This window comes from Eptatretus burgeri, chromosome 16, assembly GCF_056783735.1.
Source record: "Eptatretus burgeri isolate ZD-2024b chromosome 16, Ebu_testis_v1, whole genome shotgun sequence".
Taxonomy (NCBI): domain Eukaryota; kingdom Metazoa; phylum Chordata; class Myxini; order Myxiniformes; family Myxinidae; genus Eptatretus; species Eptatretus burgeri.
In genome coordinates this window covers 23,885,821-23,904,247 of record NC_140976.1, presented here as the reverse complement: position 1 = coordinate 23,904,247, position 18,427 = coordinate 23,885,821, and the positions used below count along the sequence as shown (strand labels likewise).

The window sequence follows — 18,427 nt, the reverse complement described above, 5'->3', positions numbered from 1 at the left end:
TGTCCTTCTTGCTGTAAATAAAAAATTGTAGAAATGTTCCCAGTTTGTTTCCGTCCTTTCTTTCATTGGTCCAGCATGGTTCGGATCTGAGTTTTAGCCGGTTCTTTGTTCCCGTTAATCTGCTCATTCCAGCCAGCACGGCTTTGGCAGTTCCGCTCGACTGCACCCAAACTGGAGTTGGTAGTCGGTAGTTGGAACTCTACCGCAGTCGGTAGAGTGACCCGATTCGAGCAACACGTGCCTAGGGCATGGTTCCCCGGTAGACGACACCGCGTGGTTAATTAGTTAAATTGGTTCTCGACAAAAAACCCTACGCTACGCGATGGAGGTATTGGCGTCCACGGTCGGTTACACGACCCGCCGCCTCACGGAGTTACCCATGAGCGACGGCCTACAATTCCGGGAATCTGGTGGGAGACGACGTAACTTCCCCCACCGAGTGATCGTTCTCGCCACCGGTCCTCGGCCCGCAACAAAATATATATGTATGTATGTCCAGTACGGTGGTCCAAAAACAGCAAAAAAAAATGAATAATTCAGATGTTGTCTCCACAAGCCTTAAATTATTCCACTATGATTCAATAACGCGCATAAAATTTTTTAATTTGATTGGAGGTGATTTAGAGGTCGCTCCATATGACGACTTTTAGTTTCATGAGTTGGTTAAATTAGGGTATGGTCAGGTACGATTACGGGTACTTCTGGATGTCCGAGGTGGAAATGGAGTGCACTTTCGAACTCTATGGAGTCGATTTACTCTCAGAAATGACTGCACCGACATTGAATTCACTACCATTTCGAAAATATGACCTAAAACAAGATTTATCATTACTGGAGTTGAGTAACTAATCCTACTCGTTTCGATATTTTCTAATCTGTAATTAATTTGTCGTCCGTCTAAACATTTTTTAGAGTAAATCGACCCCACTGAGTTCGAAAATGCAGTCCATTTTCACCGAGGAAGTTCAGAAGTGCACGGATTCGCATATCTATAATTAATTTGTCGGGGTGGGGTAGAGTTGAAGAGGTGGAAGGGAAAATAGAGAGGAGGGAGGGGGAGTGAGGAGGGGTGGGGGAAGTGAAGGCAGCATAAGGTGAGAGGAAGGGAAGGCAGGAGTGTGGTGGAGCATTAATTATAATTCTTATTGTCTCATCAAAATGATTCTGCATAGAATAATCGTGAAGATGGAAACAATATAATGTCTGAAATCCATTTTCTACCCGTCATAATAGAAACACCACCCAGAGACAATCACCGCCCGGACATGTCTGGAGATAAACACAGTCTGGAAAGAAACACCATCAAGCACTCCAATTAAATTGGTGATAAGGAATGGCTGGCTTGGCAAGCGATAGCAAGCTGATTGGTAATGGCACATTCCCACAAAAAAATTAACATCGCCAATTTCTAAACATTTCCAGATCTCTCTCCAGATTTTGAGTTTTTAGTCCACGTTATCCGATCCTCCAAAATCATATTATATTAGATCATATACTTGAATTAGTCTGTGAGAGTAGATTGTGGAAAATCGCATCACATCATGCATAATATCGCTCCAAGCTTCTAATTTGAAAACTACTGCACTTCCAAAAGCAATGTTTACAGCGATTCGTAGCTATGATGATCAGGCATTTAAATGTATCAGTGAGGAAAGTGGAAAAATAAACATTTTGAGTGCTTTATCCAGAATAAACCATTGCAGCCTGTTCCAGCTCGAGGCATTGTTGAGCAGGCCAAACAAAATGGCGAATTAAGACCCCAGTGAGGTACCCGAGGATGCGCCTTAAGACCTCATTGGGAGCGAGGTGGCTGAGGATGTGCCAGATAAAGGATATAATTAAATAAGACCATTATTTATCTTCAAAAGAGGTTTTTTAATTAACCCAAACACCCAGTTTTCACTCATGCACTCCCTTGGAGTTCCCTCAGTATGTTTGCAAAGTTTCAAGCTGCGAGGTTTAATGTTTTTGGAGTTATGGAGGAGAAACACTGACACACAGATACACATACAGACTGACTGACACATTGGGTGTAATTACAGTCAGGTGTTTCAATCAATGGGATGATATTCAGGAATGAGTTTGGGTGGCCCTGCCCTTTATGAAAAACATAAAGTTTGTTCATCACCATCAGAGTCTGGTCTTCACCATACAGGTTTGTGGAAGCGTGTCGTGCCCCAATCAAAAGAGATTTCTGAGGACCTCAGAAAAGAGTTGTCGATGCTCATCAGTCTGGAAAGGGTTACAAAACCATTCTTAAAGATGTTGGGCTCCACCAATCCACTGTCAGGCAGATAGTGTACAAATGGAGAAAATTCAACACCATTGTTACTCTTTCCAGGGACAGTCATCCAATGAAAATCACTCCAAGAGCAAAGCATGCAATAATCCAGGTCACAATGAACCCCAGGGCAACATCTAAGGATCTGCAGGCCTTTCTTGCATTGGCTAATGTCAGTGTTCATGAGTCCACCATCAGAAAAACACTGAACAAGAATGGTGTACATGGGAGGACAGCAAGAAGGAAACCACTGCTCTCCAAGAAGAATATTGCCGCACATCCCAAGTTTGCCAAAGACCACCTGGTTATCCAGAAGGTTATTGGAAGAATGTTCTGTGGACAAGTGAGTTAAATGTGGAACTTTTGGGCTTAATTGAGAAATGTTATGTTTGGCGGGCGAAAACCAATCACTGAATTCCAACATAAGAACCTCATCCCAACCGTGAAGCATGGTGGTGTGAGTATCATGATTTGGGGCTGCTTTGCTGCCTCGGGACCTGGATGGCTTGCCATCATTGACGGAACCATGAATTCTGGATTGTACCACCAAATTCTACAGGAGAATGTCAGGGCAGGTGTCCTTGAGCTGAAGCTTAACAAAAAGTGCAGCAAGACAACGATCCTAAACACACAAGTAAATCTAAAACAGAATGGCAGAAACAGAAGAGATTTTGTGTTTTGGAATGGCCAAGTCAAAGTCCAGACCTTAATCTAATTGAAATGTTGTGGCAGAACCCGAAGTGAGCAGTTCGTGTGAGAAGTGAGCAGAACCCGAACGACAAAGCACGGAAGACACAGAGGTGCAAAACCAGAAGGGAATCAGTATAAACTTGAAAGGCACTCGGTAGAGCGCATACCTCTACCACCTAATGCCTGATCCACGACAACATATCGGGCCTAATACATTTTTGAAATAATATGTTATACAGTACTACATCGTTTTTTACATTATCAATGGTGAAGAATCACTTTTAAAATTAAATAATTCTCCTATCCAGATCCGGATTCAGATCTTCACCAAAATCAAATCAATTCGTCCTTGCCACACACACAACCTGTCCACCATGTTTTATCCGAATCCGTCCACATCTGTTTGAGATATTGTGTTATATATTAGTTTAGCCCTATCTCTCAATGGTGAAGAATCACTTAAAAATTATCAGATCAGGATCCGGATTCGGATCTTCACCAAAATCTAATCAGTTCATCCCTTGTGAAACATGCAACTTGCCCACAAAATTTCATCCGGATGTGTCCACAACCTTTTGAGATACCCTGCACACAATCAAACAAACAAACAGACAGAAAGGGGTGAAAACACAACCTCTTTCACCTTCGGTGGCGGAGGTAAACAGAGAGACCACCGGCCCCTCTCTAATGGGAAAGTGAGAGGCTCACCATAGGCTCAGCTTCATCATGGGAGATTCCAATGATCTTGAAGGCCTTGGTTTCCACGTTATCAAGATGAGCAAGGCTTGAGGCAGAGGAGCCAGCCCAGAGGGGAGAGCATTACTCAATCAAGCTGTGGATGAAGGCCATGATAGCAGTTCAGGTGTGCCAAGGAAGGACTTCGTATGATGGAGGATGCCAAGTCAGTGGTTGGCTTTGGAGGAAAACTTTGAAATGTGGCTTGCCCAAGAAAGATAACGGCTGATAGTAAGACCCAGGATATTGCGTGACTAAACTTACTCAAAAGGATTGTTCAGAAAGTAGATGCGGGGGTGGGGTTTGCCAGGATCTTTCAGAGAGACAGTGAGAGCTTGAAGTGTGAGATTTATCACGATTGAAAGACATTCCAAATGTTTGATAAGTTTGTGATTTTGCAATGTCTGAAGAGAGGGAAGAGACTGCTGCCTGCCTATCTGAAGGATGATGGATGTCACGGCAAAGGGTGGAGTCATTGGCAAATATATCAAGGGAGTTTTCCAGAAAGTCAGAGAGATCATTTCCTCGTTGGATCCTTGTGTGAAAACATTAATCGCAACAACAACCACAACCACAACATGATGTGATAACACTGAACAACAAAATTTTTTTACTGGAGATGTGTAAAGTGATTTAGACTAATTTGGGTACGCTGATTTCAAAAATCATAACCGTTTTGCTGTATCACGTCAGGATCTTCAGTAACAGAAATATTCCCATTGCCTAGAAGTCAGGATTTCAATGAAATTTACAAAAATTCATTTATTCATTTATTTCATCATGAATGCTTCAAAATTATAGAAATTACAGAAAAACTCCACTAGAATGTAATTAAAAATGCTTTAGGCATTTGGCTTTGCGTTTGTGCTGCTCTGTGTCAGTTTCACGATGCAGGAACCAGCAGAAATCGCCCATCATGTTCGGGTTGTGCCGCCCTTGGTAACGCGTCTCCATGAGTGAAATCTCTTGGTGGAATCGCTCGCCGTGCTCGTCCGAGACTGCTCCCAAGTTGTCAGGGAAGAAGTTCAGGTGCTGGTGTAGGAAATGGATTTTCAGGGACATCCTGGAGCCAAGTTTCCTGAAGGACTCCAGCAGCTGCTGCAGTATTTCTTCATAGTTGTCCGCGCGCTCGTTCCCCAAGAAGTTGTCCGTCACAGCTTTGAAGCTCCTCCACGCTGCCAGCTCTTTGGGGTTTAGAGTTGTCGGAAAAGTTTCGTCCTTCATAATCTGTCGGATTTGCGGTCCAACAAAGACACCAGCCTTGATCTTGGCCTCCGACAAGGTGTTGCCAAACTTTTCCTTGAGGTAATCGTGAAGATGTCGTGGGAAGATGACACAATGGTGTTGGAGACGGATGTTAAAAATTCCATGGACTGCAAGAAAAACAAAGAAATCAGTGCTTGAAGAAAAACCCACGCCCATTCAGATCCATTGCCCGTATAAAACTTTTCATCAAGCCGAGCTTTATGTGGAGTGGTGGAAGGAAAACCTTGGCTGGGTCGACAAGGGCGACATGCTTCACGTTGTGTCGACCAGGTACATGCTCTTTTCGCTCTTCCCAATCTTTCTTCGTCCAGTGATTCTTGTCGTCTCTGCTATCCCAGAGACAAAGGAAGCACATGTATTTCGTGTAGCCTGACTGCAGCCCTAACAACAGCGCCACCACTTTCAAGTCTCCGCAGATGTGCCAGTTGAAGTCATTGTACTTGATGGAATCAAGCAGCTGCCGCATAGTCTCATAGGTCTCTGTCATGCCGAACGCGTGAGCCAGTGGGACTGATGATTTCTCGTTGCCATTGTGGAGCAAAACAGCCTTCAAGCTGTTCTTCCCCGAGTCGATGAAGAGGCGTCAGTCTGCAGGATCGTGATCACACCCAAGTTCTTTCAACAGACCGTTGATGTCACTGCAGAATGTCATCGTGTCTTCCATCTCAAAGAACTCAGCCATGTCTCTGTGACGTGCTCTGAACAAGGATATCTTGGTGTTAGGTTCAAGTAGATTCCACTGCTGCAGCCTTGATCCAAGCAGCTCTGCCTTTCGCCTTTGACAGCGAGAGATCTCTTACAAGATCATTTAAGTCTCCCTGGTTCAGAAGGTGTGATTCTTGAGTGTCGGGTTCAAAGGTTCATCATCACCATCCTCTTCACCACTGCTTACAGCTATGTTCTGATCAGCTGGAGGTGTTGGAACGGGGTTCTCGTCATCATGAGGCACAGGTTTACGAGCAGAGACGCAGTCAGCGTACTTGATGTGACCTTTATTCTTCTTGTTGAAGCCGGCGATGCTTGTGCAGCAGAAATAACAATCATCATGATGATTCTGCGGCTCACGCCATATCATGGGCACCGCAAATGGCATGCTCGCGCGCTTGCCCACCAACCACTGAGTCAAGGTTGTGTGACAGCTTGTGCAGCAGATGTGTGGTGCCCAGCTCTGTTATTGGTCCCCCACCTTACACCCGAAGTAGTGAAAGTAGGCGGCCTTCATTTTCACTGCTGTAGATATACTTCGCTGTTGATCTTTTTTGGTATACCGACCACAGACATAACAGAAGTTGTCAGGATGATTGGTACAGGAACGCCTACTCATCTTTATCTGAAAGAAAGAAATATAACACAAGTTAACAACAATTGTACGAAATAGACATGTTAAAGACATATGTAAATTTCATTGAAATCCTGACTTCTAGGCAATGGGAATATTTCTGTTACTGAAAATCCTGACGTGATACAGCAAAACGGTTATGATTTTTGAAATCAGCGTACCCAAATTAGTCTTAATCACTTTACACATCTCCAGTAAAAATTTTTTTGAAATTTGTTGTTCAGTGTTATCTCACAATGAACTGTGCATTAAATTATTGAGCATTTATTTCTGTCAGAAGTTTGCACCTCATCTGTGTCCTTTGATGTCACATCAATAAATTGCATTAACACCAATCACGTGTGTGTGTGTGTGTGTGTGTGTGTGTGTGTGTGTGTGTGTGTGTGTGTGTGTGTGTGTGTGTGTGTGTGTGTGTACAGAGTATGGAGAGACAGAACGGTTTGGAATTGGAAAAGATAGAGACAGAGGTGCATTCCCAGACAGGGGTACATTCTCTCCCCTTACTTGTTCCATCTGTATAGTGAGTAGATCAAGAGGAAATCAAACTTTGATGATGTGGAGGCTGGAGTAAGGGTTGGAGGAGGAGGTATCAACAACCTAAGGTATGCTGATGATGCCACTCTGTTGGCAGAAAGTAAAGAGGACTTCATGAAACTGCTGCAGACAGTGAATAAGAAAAGTGAAAGTCTGGTCTTTATTTAAACCTGAAAAATATTAAAATTTTGTCAACTGAAAAGATCGATGTGTTCAAATTGGAAGACGATCATGTGGAAATCGTGGAAAGTTTCATCTTCATGGGTTTGAAGATAGAAGTGACTGGAGAATGTCGAAGAGAAATTAATAGATTGTCAGTATTGGGGTGAACAGCAATGTCAGGATTGACAAAGATCTGGAAAGACAAAGATGTGACAAAACAAACCAAGAGGAGGCTGATGAATACTCTGGTATCTCCAGTTACAATGTATGGATGTGAATCATGGGCAGTCATAAAGAAAGAAAGAAAGAAAGAAAGAAGATTGACAGTTTTGAAATGTGGTGTTGGAGACGGATGTTAAAAATTCCATGGACTGCAAGAAAAACAAAGAAATCAGTGCTTGAAGAAATTAGATCATCAAGTACATAAGAAGTGCTGATGCTGAAACATAAACTTTCATACTTTGGACACATCGTGGGTGAAAAAAACGAGAGTTTGAGGAAGAGACAGACCCGGTATGCGCTGGATGGATAGTGTAAAGGCTAGAACCAATCTGTCTCTGCCAGAGCTTCAGGAAGCAGTGCAGGATATGGATGTTTGGATAAATCTGATCATGAATGTCAGCAGAAGTCGGACACGACTTGACGGAACTAGATGAACGAGACATGCATATGAATGTAGTATATGTATGTATATATATATATATATATATATATATATATATATATATATATATATATATATATATATATATATATATATATATATATATATATATATATTGTTTTTTATGCAGAGTGCTTTCATTTCTGTGTGTGCTTGTGCTACAATGCAAGCACATAAGCTATTGCTGAAGTCAAAGCAGGAGCTGCTCTTCCATGCCGCTTTTGGCACATGTCTGCCTTGTCGACTCATGGCCTGGACCTTAATGCAAATCACAACGCCTGTGGTTAACCTCGCCTGCTTGGCTGTGTCGCATCACATGTTGAGCTCTGGCTCCAGGTCTGTGGTTGCTGAAGCGACGCAGAAAACTAAGCAAATCTCTGCCTGGTGGAAATAGAAAAGCTGCCCCACTTCACATGACCCTTGCTGCTTTTCGACCCCACCCCCCACCGCCTCCCACCTTCCTCCCACTCAACCTGCCTCGCCAGCTTGTCCCCGGCCTCTCGCCCACCCCCACCTACCCTGTCCGTATGGGAATGAGCTAAGGGGTGAAGCATTCGACGTTGCGCCTCACTGCGCCTGTCTCTGTGAAGCTGCTTGCCCGTGACGCCAGGCATGCTGCTAACATGCAGTGAGATGAGATTTAGGCCAGTACTGTGGTTCGAAGATGTACAACGGCAGCACTGTTGCTTCTATCACTTCATCTTTGGCAAGCTCCTGCAACCACATCTATTGTGAAAAGCCAGCCTGTATCTTCCTTATTGAGTCATGAATACTTGAGTTGTGACACAATTATACTATGCAGCATAAATGTGGTGAGCCAGGGTACACATTGCATTTGAGATTACTTTTGCTGCCAAGTACATCCTTATTTTAGTGACACTACATGCAAGTGGCTGATACCACTTGACAAGTAAATCGTGATTAATAATGGAATAATAATTATCACTGAGAATTTCTGACATTGTGATTTTCACCTCATATTCCTGAACAGTGCGTGAGCAAAGGTGAATAATGGACAGCAGGATGTAAGCATGACATGAGAAGTCTTATTCCTCCTTATTTTTCCCACAGGCTGAAACGAGTGGTAGAGCAGGAAAGGAGTTACCAACAACGTCGGGAGAGTGAACATAGTTCCACACAGCGTCGGCTACAGACAGAGACCTCCCAGCTGCGGGCCCTTGCACTGCTGCTGGCTGAAGAGCGTCAGGGCCTGTGCACAAAGCTCGCACGGCAGGCGCAGACTGTCACAGAGATTTCCTGGCAGCTAGACCAGGAGCGGAACCAAACTGGTGAGGTGACACGGGCCTTGAATGAAGAGAGTACCAAAGCGCAGCGCCTTGAGGCTGATCTTGAAGAACAAACGACTCGTTTTTACCAGGTCAAACCACTGAAAACTGCTCATTTTTACTTCACTTTGTATATCCATAAATATATTCAATGGAGTTCATTAATTTGCCTCAGTAATTGCTTTCAAATAATTATAAATATCAAACAATGTTTAATTTTGTTCCTTATTTGTTCCTGGCAGGAGCACGAGGAGATGACGGCAAAATTAGCAACAGAAGAGTGTCAGTCACGGCATTTGAGACAAAAGATGGCGGGCTTGGCACACAAAATTGAGGAACTTGAGGAATCAAACCGGCGTCTGCAGCGTACCGACGAGGAGCTTCGTCGTGCCCGAGCTGAAATTGTGGAGCTACAGCAGGATCGAGGTAGCAGGGATGGACTTGCTGCAGAGTTGGAGACATTAAGAAAGCGTCTCCTGGAAATGGAATGCAAGGACGAGGAAATCCAGAAGACGGAGATTTACTGTAAAGAATTGAAAGAGAGGCTTGGTGAGGAGGAGGTCCGTGGCAAGGAGCTTGGACAGGAGGTCGGCCGATTGAATGAGCGATTAGTGGAGATGGCAAAGATGGAGGATTGTTTGAACAAGAGTAAAATGGACTATGAGTCTCTGAGAGTTTCCTTTGATAAGGAACAGCAGGTGTGCAAAGAGCTTAGTCATGAGCTCGAAGTGCTCAGAAATCGTGTGAAGGAGCTTGAAGCCATTGAGAGGAGGCTCAGTAAAACTGAGCATAGCCTCACAGAAGATCTGGCAAAATTAAAATCATTTGCTCTTATGCTTGCTGATGAAAGGCAAGTGACAAAGGAGCACCTTCAGAAGCAAGAGCAAAAGTTGGAAGAGGTAACAGGTAGGTTGAAGGATGAACAACTGAAACTTATGGAGGTGACAGAAAAACTTATAAATGAGAGTAAAAAGTCACTTAAACTCAAATCTGATTTTGAGGAGAAGACAACTGCCTTAATAAATGAGAAAGAACAACTTATTGTGAAGTTGAGAAGTGAAGAATCGAAAGTGAATGAATTGACATCTAAAGTTGGTCAAATGAAGGAACGATTATCTGGTCAGGATCGTGATCAGAATGGAGCAACGAGTCGCAAGCCATTTTCTTTGAGCACAAAGCTTTCCCGAACACCCGTGCAGGATAACAAGGTGATGGAGCTTACGAGGGAGATGGAGAGACTTCAGAAGCGCTTAAAGGAGCTTGAAGTCATTGAGGATGATCTTCTCAAGACAGAGGATGAATATGACGATCTAAAGCGCAAGTACCGCAGTGAACAAGACAAAGCCCAGCTACTTTCTCAACAGCTGGAGGAAGCCAGGTTGCAGATTTCTCACGTGAAAGCCTTTCAAAGGGTCGACATGGAAAATGGTGAGGAGCAGGAGCTGAGGAGCAGATTGAAACACGAAGAGGCGAGAGCAGATCACCTTTCCAGTGAGGTGCAAGCACTGAAGGAAAAACTGCATGAGATGATGACGACTGAAGAACGACTCACACAATTCCAGGATAATTACACCAGCCTGCAGCAGCGACTCCTGAGAGAAGAAACAAGAAACCAAGATCTTGTTGTGGAACTGGAGTCACTGAGCAAGGAACTAGATCGAATAAAAAAGTACGGTCGAGCCCTAAGACCGGCGCTGAACGGTAGAAAAATCATTGATGTCCCAGTGACAACGGCTGCTGTGCAAACAGATCCAGCATTCCTGACAAATGGAGAGGAGGAAAATGTCTCTTCATTTATCAAGAAAACAATGCAGGAGGAGAATCGCATCATGAACAACCTTCTTCATGAAAGACAAGCCTTTAGTGAGCGCACTTCCATGATTGGAAGGTTTTCCTCAGGCGGTATGCACCATGAAATTAGTCAGAGAAAGTCTTATACACCTTGGTCGAAACGAAGAGAAATGCTGCACCAAAACCGTGACGGTAGAGTGCAGATAAACGGGCATGCCATTCCTTCAGGAGATATGGTGCTATCCTCCAGGCAGGGGCAACCTTTACACATCCGTGTTAGACCTGATCATGTGCATAACACTGCCATGCTGGAGATCACCAGTCCAACAGGAGACGATGCCTCCTATACCACCACCACTCTCATCCCGAGCTCGGGCCTGCAGAAACCTAGCATCTCATTTCAGACAAGATGTCCAAGTCCTGCCTCATGCGATGGTACAACCCGAGAGTCATCACCACTCTCGATAACCTCAATATCTCATCTTGGCTCTCCAGACAGTTCTGGTTCATCATCTCCTGAGCGTTCAGCGTCTCCTATCCAGGTTATAGATATTGGACACAACCATGGTCTTTTGGAGGAAACCCTTGAGATCGGGGCTGGACAACAGGCCGTGTTTCACGTGTCCTCTGACAAGGCTTGTCAAGGTAGGCCCAGAGCATTTGGACCGAGCCACAGTAGCATCACAACAACCGATGACAACAAGATTCGTATCCATCTTGGTTCTCCACGTCGACGATTGGTGGATGGATCCGTGCAGGGACCTGGGCATGCGGGAGAAGGTGGTACACCCGCCATTACTGTATTTTCCACTGAAAAAAAGGAAGTTTTGTCGACAGGTACAATCTTGCGACGGCCAGGGACTACTGGTGCAAAATCGACTACTGTGTCACCTTCATTATCCCCAGCCTCTGCCGGCAAGATGATGAGCAGCATCACGATAACACCCTCCAATGGAGCTGTCCAGTTAGCATGTGAAAACTCCAGAGCTACGGTATCTACCTCATATTTCCTTGGGCTTGTCGGGTTGCATGCCCCTTAATTTTGAAGTACTGATAGTTTAAAAGGGACGTACCAGGTTGTGACTTGACGTATATAATGCAAATTCTTCTTTACATCATGTTACTTGAGTATACTAATAATACATATTCAATTTTTGTCAATTTGTGCTTCCTTGTGGGAGATGTGTTAACGACGAAGAAGAATAAGAAGAAGCACCATGTGACTTCAGGGGGAGTCAGGACCTTTTTTAATGGAAAACTTTCCTCTTATAACCTGATTCCCCTTCCTATGACCGTGAAAGGCCACAGATGTAGAACGGGTGGACATGAACGGTTGCATTTATGATTATTATTATTTTTTTATCCAGGGCTTTACTTTTATTTCCTATTGGATTAAATGGACATTCATTTATTCCTTGATGGAAATGTGGGGAGACAAGTGAATAATAATATTTATGCTAAATAAAAAAAGCAATGTAGGGGTGGATACACTACAGCATTAAAAAAAGGTTTTAAACAAGATAGGGATGATGTTGGTTTCGAGTAGCTTACAGTACTACCATCACATAACTATCCCTACATCACTGCCTCCAGACTATTGTTGAGCTAAAATTATTGGAAGCTCCGATATTTCAGTTCAGCATAAGTAGAAGAAGCTCCTATACAATTTCCAGGAGTTATTGCAACTTCAGTTGTCTTTCCTTCTTTTTTTTTATTATTTAGTTAGACTAACCAATCACAAAAGCAGATCATTGTAGAATGCTATTATAAGCGATGTACATGCAGTTTGTAAGAAGTTGATGTTTATGTACTGGTATTAACGTTGCAGTCAGGCTGCCAATTTGTAGAGTGTTAGTATGTGGCTGCACCGACAAGAGTAATCAGGTACTGTTGTAACTAGTGGAGTGTTTGTAGAAGCTTGAAGCAATAATTGATGAAGTGTAAAGGAGGCAGTGATGTAGGGATTGTTATGTGATGGCAATAATGTGAGCTACTCTCGAAACCAACATCATCCCTGTCTTGTTTACAACCTTTTTTAGACTGTGGTGTATCCACCCCTACATTGCTTTTTAAAATTACTATCAATATTTTTATTCACTTGTTTCTGTAATTTTCTATCATGTTGAATAACAGAATGGTATGGTACTCAGAGGATACCCAATCTTGGAGCAAAAGTGCCAAAAAGATCTTAGTCAGCAATATCAAATACTGCATGTCTTATGTAACCCTGACTGGATCTTGCAGCTTTGTCTTATTGCTCATTTCTCAAAGAACTAGATGGTATTCATATAATATATTGTTGCGGGCCGGGGGTCAGGTGAGAAGACCATCGGGGTGGGAAGCTATCTCGGGTTCCCACCAGACTCCCAGGAATTGCAGGCCATCGCATACGGATAATTCCGTGACGTGGCGGGTCACTATCGACCGTGAACGCCAATAACTCAACCACGTGACCGAGGGTCCTCCGTCTATGGGTTAACCGGGTTACCTAATTTATCACGTGACCTCATTACTGGGGGACGCACCCTCGGTGCGCCTTGTCCGAACCGGATCACTTTACCGGATCAGATGCAGCTGAGTGACACTGCCAAGGACGTTCCAGCTAAAAGGAACGGAACATTGGGAATAAAGTCCTGGATAGGTTAGGATACAGACCATGCTGGATCAATGAAAGAAAAGACAAAAATGAGCTGGGAACATTTCTACAAAAGGATTTATTAACAGGCAGACGAGGAAAGGTATGTGACACAGTGAATATAGCTTTTATTGTGGTGTGTAAGCAGAGATAGCAAGAAATGTGTTGTGCGACAATAAACAAGCAACTTACAAAGGCAGACACAGAGCAGAGTTATCCCGATATAATTCTTGTACAACCTTAACTTAAGCGAGGACAGGCACCTTCACACACACACACACACACACACACACACACACACACACACACACGCACACGCACACGCACACGCACACGCACACGCACACGCACACGCACACGCACACGCACACACATACACACAAAACCTGATGAAGAGGAGTTAATGAAGAGAAAAATGAGAGGAGATGAGGCTAATGGTCTCTCAATACCTTGCACAATTGCCCGACCGTGCCAACAGTGCGTTTTGGGTAGATGCTCCACTGGGGCGATACCTCCCTGACAGCTGGCACGTCATTTCTTTCTTCGTGGCATTTCGTGCAGCTAGCGTCGGTCCAGAGACTGAGACGCTACCGTCAGGCGTGAAGGGAGGGACTTGGGTGGAGCCAGAAGTGAGTGGGTGGAGAGAGGCAGAGTCAAAAGTCAGTGGGTGGAGAGAGGCGGAGTCAAAAGCCAGCGGGTGGAGAGAGGCGGAGTCAAAAGCCAGCGGGTGGAGAGAGTCGGAGTTCGAAGCAAGTGGGCAGATAAGGGAGGGTAGAGAAGGCGGAGTCAGCAAGCAAGCGGGTCGGTGAAGAAGGGCGGGTGGAGAAGGTGAGTTGGAGATCCAGCGCGTGAGAGAGAGGATGGACGGCTTCGCGATCCACCTTTTATAAACCCTGCGGTGCAGGGTGGGGGCGCCACCCCAAAGCGGTGTCGTCAACTGAATCGGGCACTCTGATTGGCCCCGACCACTGCGCGGCCTGACCGTGATGGCCGGAAGCGACTCCACTCCACTTCCGGCAAGATGGTTCTAAGCTGCGGAATCGTCTCGCTCCGAACCCCAGAATATGAATCACCTTGCACTGAACTCCATGATATGAATCGCCTTGCACTGAACCCTGCGATATGAATCACCTTGCACTGAACTCCATGATATGAATCGCCTTGCACTGAACCCTGCGATATGAATCACCTTGCACTGAACTCCATGATATGAATCGCCTTGCACCGAACCCCGTGATATGAATCACCTTGCACTGAACTCAATGATATGAATCGCCTTGCACCGAACCCCGTGCTGTGCCCCGGCGACCCGCGGTTTGTGCTGGTCAATGTGCCTGCTCTGTGTTGTGCCACGTGGCCCGAGCGATCCGGCCGCACAGCATGCCTCCGCCTGGCAGCAACTGCATCGAGGCAGAGGCGCGAGAGGATGTCCGCCATCCGCGGGTGACATCCGTGGCCGTCGTGGTGAGCGAAGACTGACGGTAAGACGTTATTGTAACCCCATGCGCAGACCTGACCAAAAATGTGTGTTATTCGTGCTCCGTTCTGTAAGATGATAAAGTATCACGGGTTGCGAGTGAGTCTGCCATTGTGCACGTGGTCAGCTCGCGGGTCCGCCCGCCATCGAGCATGCCCCGTACAGTGAGCGCGGGTCTGCCATTGTACACGTGGTCAGCGCGCGGGTCCGCCCGCCATCGAGCATGCCCCGTACAGTGAGCGCGCGTCTGCCATTGTACACGTGGTCTCTGCGCGGGTCTGCCCACCATCGAGCATACCCCGTACAATGCGCGTAGGTCCGCCTGTGCTACGTGCAGCACTGGCGTTTATTGTTGGCTTCTACTGCTGCCCTTGGTCTTCTGTGAGGACGCATTCTTACGCGACGGGTGTGGCTGTGGTTTTTACAGATGGGTCCCGAGCGTAGCGCCTGCTGGCCTCGCAAGGACCCCTTGCTTGGATTTACCTCAGGAATAGAGAAAAAAGAATAGGAATGAGGTTCAGAGATTTAATCAGACCAAGCTATGAGATTTACACAACGCACTGTCCGTTCGACCCACTAGACAAGGAGGAAGGGACTATCTGAATGTACATTGATGAAATAACTGACTGGGGACGACTGTTTGTTGGTTGCTGTTGGTGTTGGAGGGATGCGGTTTCCAGAACCGCAACAATATTGATACCCCGCACATTCTTGAGAAGCACTTGGTGTGAGCAAACTCTTGTTTTTTAAGGTTTTCTTTTTTTTCTTTGATCAAATGTGGCTGCTAGACCACGTGACCGATGACATCATCTTTATCAAACCATATTTCCCATGGGTAGTTGATCAATTCGTTAAATTTTGCATTGATCGATTAAGCGGTTTCTCCTATGAAGATTTTCAAAGATTTTCCATTCGATCCAATATGGCTGCCAGACCACATGACACATGATAATTTTATGAAAACTGTTCAAATTTCAAGTCATTCATATGAAAATGGAAGATTTCATAAATCTGGCATATTTTGACCTTTTGGCCGATGCTGACCTCAAAAATAATTGGTGGTTGAATTCATTGAGCTGATCTGAAAATCCTCTTCAAATTTAAAGTCAATTGGATGAAAATTGAAAATTTTAGAAATTTGGCCTATGTTAACCTTTTGGTCTATGTTGACTTCAAAAATAGTTGGTGGTTGAATTCAGTGACCTGAACTACAAATTCTCTTCAAATTCCAAGTCAAGCAGATGAAAATTGACAATTTTAGAAATTTGGCCTGTTGACCTTTTGGCCGATGTTGACCTTTTGGTCGATGTTGATCTTTTGGTCGATGTTGACCTCAAAAATAGTTGGTGGTTGAATTCAGTGACTTGATGGTCAAATGCTCTTCAAATTTCAAGTAAATTGGATGAAAATTGAGGATTTTAGAAAATTTGGCCAAAAATTGGCCTTTTGGCCTATGTTGATCTGTTCGTCTATGTTGACCTCATAAATAGTTGATGGCTGAATTTAGTGACTTGATGTTCAAATCCTCTTCAAATTTCAAGTCAATCAGATGAAAATTGAGGATTTTTGAAAATTGGCTATGTTTACCTTTGGCCTATGTTGACCTCAAAAGAGTGACCGCTATATCACATGGTCATATAACATGTGGTAAAGTTTCAATTTCCTTTGCTGAATGGTTTTCGATGTATGCTCTTAACAAAATGCACACATGTACGACATACGTACGTACGTAACCGATCACTTAACCCTGCTTTTCGCTTCGAAAACGCAGGGTAATAAAGTTTTCATCCTGCCTCAGCGAACACAGTGACCTGCACTTAGAAATGTTCAAAATAACTACTGTGGGTTAACAGTAGAGAGAACAACATCAAAGTGATCATGCTGAAGCCTGATGTACATAGCCATCTGCATGACATTATCAGGCAAATTTTCATCAACATGCATAGGGGAGTACCTAACCCAATCCGTACTCTCGCTGTTTTACACATACACTGGAGTATTCAGCAAATGTGCGAGAGTAAGAATTTCGTTTTCTGTACCCCAAGTACCTGCCCTGTCCATACGAGAAGGTCTTCTGTAGGCTTCACCACTGGACACACCAGTGTAAAGTACACTACATGGCCAAAAGTATCTGGACACCTGCTCGTCCAACATCTCATTCCAAAATCATAGGAATTAATATGGAGTTTGTCCCCCCTTTGCTGCGAGAACAGCCTCCAGTCTTCTGGGAAGGCTTTCCACGAGATGTTGGAACATTGCTGCGGGGATTTGCTTCCATTCAGCCACAAGATCATTTGTGAGGTCAGGCACTGATATTGGCCGATTAGGTTTGGCTCACAGTCTGTGTTCCAATTCATCCCAAAGGTGTTCGATGGGGTTGAGGTCAGGGCTCTGTGCAGGCCAGTCAAGTTCTTCCACACTGATCTCGACAAACCATTTCTGTATGACCTCACTTTGTGCATGGGGGCATTTTCATGCTGATACAGGAAAGTGCCTTCCCCAAACTGTTGCCACAAAGTTGGAAGCTCAGAATCGTCTTGAATGTCATTGTATGTTGTAGCGTTAAGATTTTCCTTCAATGGAACTAAGAGGCCTATCCCGAAGCATTAAAAACAGCCCCAGACCATTATTCCTCTTCCACCAAAAATTACAGTTGGCACTATGCATTCGGGCAGGTAACGTTCTCCTGGCATCCGCCAAACCCAGAATCGTCCGTCAAACTGCCAGATGGTGAAGCGTGATTCATCACTCCAGAGAATGCGTTTCCATTGCTCCAGTCCAATGGTGGTGAGCGTTACACCACTCCAGCCAACGCTGGCATTGCGCATGGTGATCTTCGGCTTGTGTGCGGCTGCTCGGCCATGGAAACGCATTTCATGAAGCTCTCGACGAACAGTCTTTGTGCTGTCGTTCCTTCCTGAGGCAATTTCTAACTCAGTAGTGAGTGTTGCAACCGATGACAGAAAAATTTTCCAGGGCAGAAATCCTGCTCCAGCAGGACAGAAATCCGTGCTACGCACTTCAGCGGTCCTGTTCTGTGAGATTGTGTGGCCTACCACTTTGCGGCTGAGCTGTTGTTGCTCCGAGGCATTTCCACTTCACAATAACAGCACTTACAGTTGACCGGGGCAGCTCTAGCAGGGCAGAAATTTGACGAACTGACTTTTTGGAAAGGTGGTATCCTATGAAGGTGCCACATTAAAAGTCACTGAACTCTTCAGTACGATCCATTCTACTGCCAATGTTTGTCTCTGGAGATTGCATGGCTGTGTGCTTGATTTTATACACCTGTCAGCAATGGGTGTGACTGAATTCACTAAGTAGAAGGGGTGTCCACATACTTTTGGCCATGTAGTGTATTAATGGCTCAATATTAGACATGTGTGCAACAATTCCAGAATGCACAGTTCTGTGCTGTTGTTGCGAGCCAGTGATGATATGTGCATGTGAGCGAAATAAACAGTTACCTCTGATTAATTGAATGTGGACCACTCCAAAAAAATACCCAAACATAGATGAAAGGAACACTAAATGTCAGTTCAAATATTTATTTAATTAATGGGCCCG

At 44.7% G+C, this 18,427-nt stretch overlaps 1 protein-coding gene across 10 annotated transcripts in view; it reads left to right on the top strand.

The window, feature by feature from the left end:
• FILIP1 (filamin A interacting protein 1) overlaps positions 1-18,427 on the top strand; it is a 180,328-nt gene that overhangs the window by 152,010 nt on the left and 9,891 nt on the right. For all 10 annotated transcript variants that reach the window (XM_085859313.1, XM_085859318.1, XM_085859319.1 and 7 more), the window contains 2 exons: positions 8,743-9,049; positions 9,200-11,740. In XM_085859313.1, the coding sequence (XP_085715439.1) occupies positions 8,743-9,049; positions 9,200-11,740 (2,848 nt within the window). The remainder of the gene's footprint in view (positions 1-8,742; positions 9,050-9,199; positions 11,741-18,427) is intronic.